The sequence below is a fragment of the Otolemur garnettii genome, unplaced genomic scaffold (assembly GCF_000181295.1).
Source record: "Otolemur garnettii isolate 467f Iridium unplaced genomic scaffold, OtoGar3 scaffold00031, whole genome shotgun sequence".
NCBI classification, from domain to species: domain Eukaryota; kingdom Metazoa; phylum Chordata; class Mammalia; order Primates; family Galagidae; genus Otolemur; species Otolemur garnettii.
In genome coordinates this window covers 17855545-17861594 of record NW_003852426.1, presented here as the reverse complement: position 1 = coordinate 17861594, position 6050 = coordinate 17855545, and the positions used below count along the sequence as shown (strand labels likewise).

The following is a 6050-nucleotide window of genomic DNA, read 5'->3' as shown; positions in this document are numbered from 1 at the left end:
TTTTTGAAACTTCCCAGCTGGTTCTGTTGTGCAGCCAAGGTTAAGAACCACTGCTTTAGATAATCTTTTCTCTGTAAAACTTGGCTGTTCATTTTGTTCTGTTTTTTAAAACTGGAAGGAATATAGAGAACTCTGCACCTTCCCAGGTATGGAGAGTAAGGACTAAGAACGAGATCAACATTTAGGTCAAAGTTAGACAACAGAGTGGCCTAGCCCCCAAACCCTCCGTCCACGCGGACGTTCTGCAGCAGCTGTCCAGACAGGTGATACTGCCCCGTGGAGGTGGGGTGGGGCGCTCCAGACCCCCTCTGCTCTTCCTGCTCCCTGCCTTCTGTGGACAACCCTGAATCCAACTTTTGCTACCATGTAAAAATTTTTTAAAGGATTGGCAGTTTTTCCCTCACTCAGAACAGCTGATGAGTCTCTCATTCTTTGCTTAAGAGTAAATGGTTTCTAATTTATAGAAATAAAAGATGCTTTAAAGGGCCTTCATAGTCCAGCCTGCTAGCCAATGACTGAAGCTTTCCCCAACACCCCTGAAGAGGCTTCTGGCCTATTTAAACAAGTCCAATGACCTGATTTTCAAGAGGGCAGTTGACTCCTCTTGAAAATTGCACTATTCATAAGATCCTTGTGTAGGATCAGAATTTGTTTCCCAGGAATGTTCACCCTTTGGTGTGGGCCAGCTGATTGGATTCGTAGAGAATAAGCGACTGTCACGGGAACATAAGACTTCTTGTCTTCTCCCATTTCTCTGAGTCCTCACCTGCTTCCCTACTGTGGTTTCATGTTCACCCTCCAGCACCTGCCTCCCTGTCCCTCTCCTCCAAACTCACTTAAATCAGCTTTGTCATCTTGTCAAACTTTAATAATGCAAAAATGAATAGGAAAGCTTTACCTCGGATATTCTGGAGATCCACTTTGCAGAGATTACTCGTTCCTTCAAGGCTTCTCTTATCTGAATATTTAACAAAAGGAATTAAGTATTAAAAGATCATAAGGAGTTAACTAACACAGGTGATTGGGCCCAGCAAGTATTGTGGCAAGCGAGTGTGTTAGCAGCCTGGGCCCGCAGCGGGATATTTAGGGAGCAGGGAGCTGATGGGGTGAACAGCGGGGAGATGGGGAGAAATGAGAAAGGTGGAGCTGACGTAAGAGACTCATTCCCGGGGCCTTGAACACAGACCCCATGGCTATGAAGCGCGGTCACTGCAACTTTGAGGCTTTCTTGACATAGTTTGGGTGTTATTTTCTTGGAGCACCTAACAATCGCTTCCAATAGTTTGTTAATTTTTCAAGTCTCCTTTTCTATAGGAAAAAAAAACCCTACACAATATAGAAACAGTCCATGGGATCAATGAAATAAGAATAAGAATTCTGTTTTGTCTTATAACCTTATGTATAATACCTGTCATCTCATTTTACCCAGCAAATAACCTTGTAAAGGTAAAGATACAAAACCCTGTGAGAATACTGTCACCCTCATTTTACAACTGAGGAAATTAAGCTTCCAAGATTGTGACATTCAAAATGTGTCAGTTCCTGAGAGTAAGAACCAGGACTTGTATTCTTGTCCCCTGACGTCAGATCACCCCGTCCTCTTCCCTTACTCTCTCTCCTAACTTCAGGCATGCTTCTTATTTCCTCTTCCTTTTCCTTCTAAAAAACTGTTTTTCACCTTCTAAGGCCTTGTACAAGTTCTGTCTTCCAAAGCCCTCCTGCTCAGAGAGGCTTCATGCATCCCTGAAAAGGCAGGGTTCTTTGTCACTCACAGACTCCCAAGAAGGAAGAGCACGCCCCAGTACTGGAGGGCGGGGATACACGCAAGGGGCCACTTCACAAACTGGGGGTTGTGGAGGTATATTGACGCTTCTACTCAGATTTCTTTGTTCTCATCTTTTCCTACTCATCTGTTTCATAATGCACCTCATACGCCTTATAAATTAATAATGAAGGCATCTAAGGATATCCGCTCACTGTTCATGATCCTAAAATTGGAGGACCAGTAGCATGCACAATTTTTGGTCCATTACTTATGTACGGTTTGTGACACTTTGGAGTATTTGCCTTTTGTGTTATAATTTTGCACGTAAGAAGTTCCTGTCTTGGTAGAAGCTGCCATGGTGTCCAGTCCTTTGCACCTCTCACGGCACCTGGCTAGTATGCTCGGTAATAATGTTGCTGTGCACACTTGGGCTACAAATTCTAGTTGTAGCATTAAAAATATTTTAAAACATCTCACGGTGTATGACAGTGCAATCCCTTACATGCTGTCCATGTGATTTCACTTGCAAGATTGCATTTGTTCTTTACCAGAATCTAGTGGAGAAGGCAGAGGACGTAGCAGAATTTCGGCTCTCCGTTTGAGAAATTAGAGAGTCCTAAGTGTGAAGGCACACAGATATACCCAGAAATATCAAGACTAGTACTCTTTCAGGCCAGCTGCAGTGGCTCATGCCTGTAATCTTAGCCCTCTGGGAGGCCGCGGTAGGTGGATTGCTTGACCTCAGTAGTTGGAGATCAGCCTGAGCAAGGGTGAGACCCCCATCTCTACTAAAAGAAGAGAAACTAGCCGGCTGTTGTGGTGGGCACTTACAGTCCTAGCTACTCAGGAGGTTGAGGCAGAAGGATCACTTAAGCCCAAAAGTTTGAAGTTGCCGTGAGCTATGACGCCATGGCAGTCTACCGAGAGTGACAAAGTGAGACTCTGTCTCAAAAAAAAAAGACTAATAGTCTTTATCTCTGAATAATTTTAAATGGGTTCATATGGGATCCTCATAAGATAATGAAAGGACCATTGTGAAATTCATCTTTTACAAACTTTTTGTAACTTAGTAAAATAGCATAGTTTAAAAATAACAAACAAACAAAACCCCCTGTGTGAGAGTGCTCTTGTGTTGGGAGATCCAACCTGCTGTTGTCCCTTTTCACTTTCTTAAATGTATTTACTTTAATCAGCAGAGAGATTTGCACGTACACCTGAGAGGACTGTTTTTTTGCTGATCCAGGAGGCAGTGAGGCACAAAGGAAAAGGGGTGATCTTAGAAGTCGGAGGAAACCTTATTGTTTTGCTCATTTTTTTGTTTTTATTTGTTATCACCTTCCATCACCTAGCAACACTCATCTTTATCTGAAGAACTTCCTTCCCTGAGTCCACTGCTCTTGCAACCAACCCTGTAGTTAAAATGCAGCCGTGAGACCTGAGCCCGGCCAGCTAGACATGACGATGCCAAACAGCAGGTGCCAGGCGGCCAGAAAGGCAAACAGAGGGGACCGCCAGACAGCAGGAGGAGGGGATCCCAGGAACAGGAGCAAGGGGTCCCCCAAACAGCAGTGGCAGAGGGATCCCCCAGACAGCAGGGGGTCCCCCAGACAGTAGTGGCAGAGGGTTCACCAGACAGCAGGGGGCCCCCCAGACAGTAGTGGCAGAGGGCCCCCCAGACAGCAGGAGTAGGGGGATCCTAGGAACAGGAGCAGGGGGTCCCCCAGACAGCAGTGGCAGAGGGTCCACCAGACAGCAGGGGGTCCCCCAGACAGTAGTGGCAGAGGGCCCCCAGACAGTAGGAGGAGGGGATCCTAGGAACAGGAGCAGGGGGTCCCCCAGACAGTAGTGGCAGAGGGTCCACCAGACAGCAGGGGGCCCCCCAGACAGCAGTGGCAGAGGGTCCACCGGACAGCAGGGTGTCCCCCAGACAGCAGGAGGAGGGGATACCAGGAACAGGAGCAGGGGGTCCCCCAGACAGCAGTGGCAGAGGGCCCCCCAGACAGCAGGAGTAGGGGGTCCCCCAGACAGCAGTGGCAGAGGGTCCACCAGACAGCAGGGGGTCCCCCAGACAGTAGTGGCAGAGGGTCCCATGGACAGCAAGACCAGGGGATCACCCTGACAGCAGGAGCAGCACCACTCTAGCCCAATGCTCACTCCCTGCCATCTGCCTTGGGAGCAGCGCCCCAGCAGAGGTGGAAAGGGCAGGATTGCCGGTGGAAAAATTCTGCGCTGTCCATTGGAAACTGTTCCCCGAGGGAAGCCTCTGGACTCCACACCAAAGAGAGACCCTCCCAAAGATAATACTGTAAAATATAGTGAATTCCTTTTCTGCTTCAACTCACTAGAGTGAATTTCCATGGTGACCTCGAGCAAGCTACTCATTACTCTAAGACTCAGTTTCCTCATCTGTAAAACTGAAAACAGTGTGGCCCAAGATTGTTTAAGGATTAGAGCTAATACACACAAAACTATCAGCCCCATAAAAGGTGAAAGGCGGTAGACAGCATTCTCATTGTGAACCGCATTGAGGACGCCCTATTCACATCTGCAGAACTGCTGAGATGAAAGGCTCTCAGCTCCCCGTAAACAAGAAGAAAAATCCCCAAGCAGTACCTTTGGATCCAGGATTGTTCCAAAAACCAGGATGAAGAAGCCCTGTGAAAAACAGAGAAGGAGGAAGGGCCACTTACAAACTAATTGGGGGAATAGTACATCTCATCATTCATTATCAGTTCCTATTTTCATGAAAATAAAAATGATTTTATTAAATATTTTAATTTCCCATTTTTAGGAAAAAGCACCTAAGCCCATTCATTCAGCAACTATCAATTGTCCTCATGTACCAGCCACTGTCCCAGACATTTAAGATACCTCAGGAAAACAAAGTCCCTGTTTCATATAGGAATATTTTAGAAATTTATTTTAAGGTTGGGGATCCTGGCACTCTGGGAGGCCCAGGCTGGTGGATTGCTTGAGCCCAGGAGTTCCAGACAAGCCTGAGCAACAGTGAGACTCTGTCTCTACTAAAATTAGAAAAATTAGCCAGGTGTTGTGGCCGGCACCTGTAAGTCTCAGCTACTGGGGAGACTGAAGCAAGAGGATCGCTTGAGTCCAAGCATTCGAGGTTCCTGTGAACTATGAGGCCACAGAACTCTGCCTAGGCTGACAGAATGAGAATCGGAAGGAAGGAAGGACAGAAGGAAGGAAGGAAGGAAGGAGGGAGGGAGGGAGGGAAGGAGGGAGGGAGGGAAGGAAAGAGAGAAAGAGACAAAGAGAAAGGAAGAAATTTGGGCAAAGCAAAACTGTTTTGCATTTCGCAGGAGCCGTACCTCCCTTCAGAATATAAGGATCCAGGGGCCAGAGGAGGGGTTAGGCAATATACAGCACCCTTGGGGTCCCAGAGTAGTAAGGAAAGAAATCTCACAGAAAAAAAGCAGAAACAGCGAAACAGGTGTCACAGCTTCCCATGACACCTTCAACCTCTTCCTCCCATCCACAATAAGAATATTATAAAATTTTCAAAGAAAAATCAAATATACACATCCTTAGAAAACTTAATCAGGCATCAAAGAGATTGAGCTTCCAAGCATGTAACAGGTGCCCTCAAAATGCTGCTATAGAAGGAATTAATTCGATTTTGTATCTTTTATTACCCATACAAAGAAAGAGCCCATAAAATCAAAACCAGGCTGATCCTCTATCGTTTTAGTCCATTTGGGATTTTTATTTTTTCCCTCCACATACATTGACACAAAACCACCCTGGAGGAAGGAGGGGCAGATAGCAGTTCTGTCTTTCAGATAAGAAAAAGGAAGCACAGAGATTCAACTTCCAAAAAGCGAAAGACAGCAACATTCATCAGACAAAATGTCTCTTGAATGTGCAATTACTTGGGTCATGGCTCACCTAAAAAGGGAAGGGAGATAGTGGCATTTAATCTAGGCATCCCCCTCGTTAAGCTGCTGTGATATTATAAGTGAATATGACTCTCACCCGGCCAGAGGCCTGATAAGGCACACGGGCACCATAAGATGTTACAACCTGGCATTCATCAGTGACAATACTACACTACTGCCACCACTATTGGTTAAAAGCTCAGATGAGAGTGGAGGACTTGGCTCCGCGCCTGTGGCTCAAATAGCTAAAGTGCCAGCCACATACACCTGAGCTGGAGGGTTCAAATCCAGCCTGGACTGCCAAACAACAATGATGGCTGCAACCAAAAAATAGCCAGGCATTGTGGTGGGCACCTGTAGTCCCAGCTACTTGGGAGGTAGAGGCAGGA

At 46.4% G+C, this 6050-nt stretch overlaps 1 protein-coding gene across 1 annotated transcript in view; it reads right to left on the bottom strand.

Annotated features, from left to right (window-relative positions):
- Positions 1-209: 209 nt before the first annotated feature.
- Positions 210-6050, bottom strand: part of ADGRF2 (adhesion G protein-coupled receptor F2) — an 18542-nt gene continuing 12701 nt past the window's right edge. The window contains exons 6-8 of the mRNA XM_012804681.1: positions 4379-4420; positions 899-958; positions 210-359 (exon numbers count right to left, since the gene is read on the bottom strand). Of these exons, the coding sequence (XP_012660135.1) occupies positions 210-359; positions 899-958; positions 4379-4420 (252 nt within the window). The remainder of the gene's footprint in view (positions 360-898; positions 959-4378; positions 4421-6050) is intronic.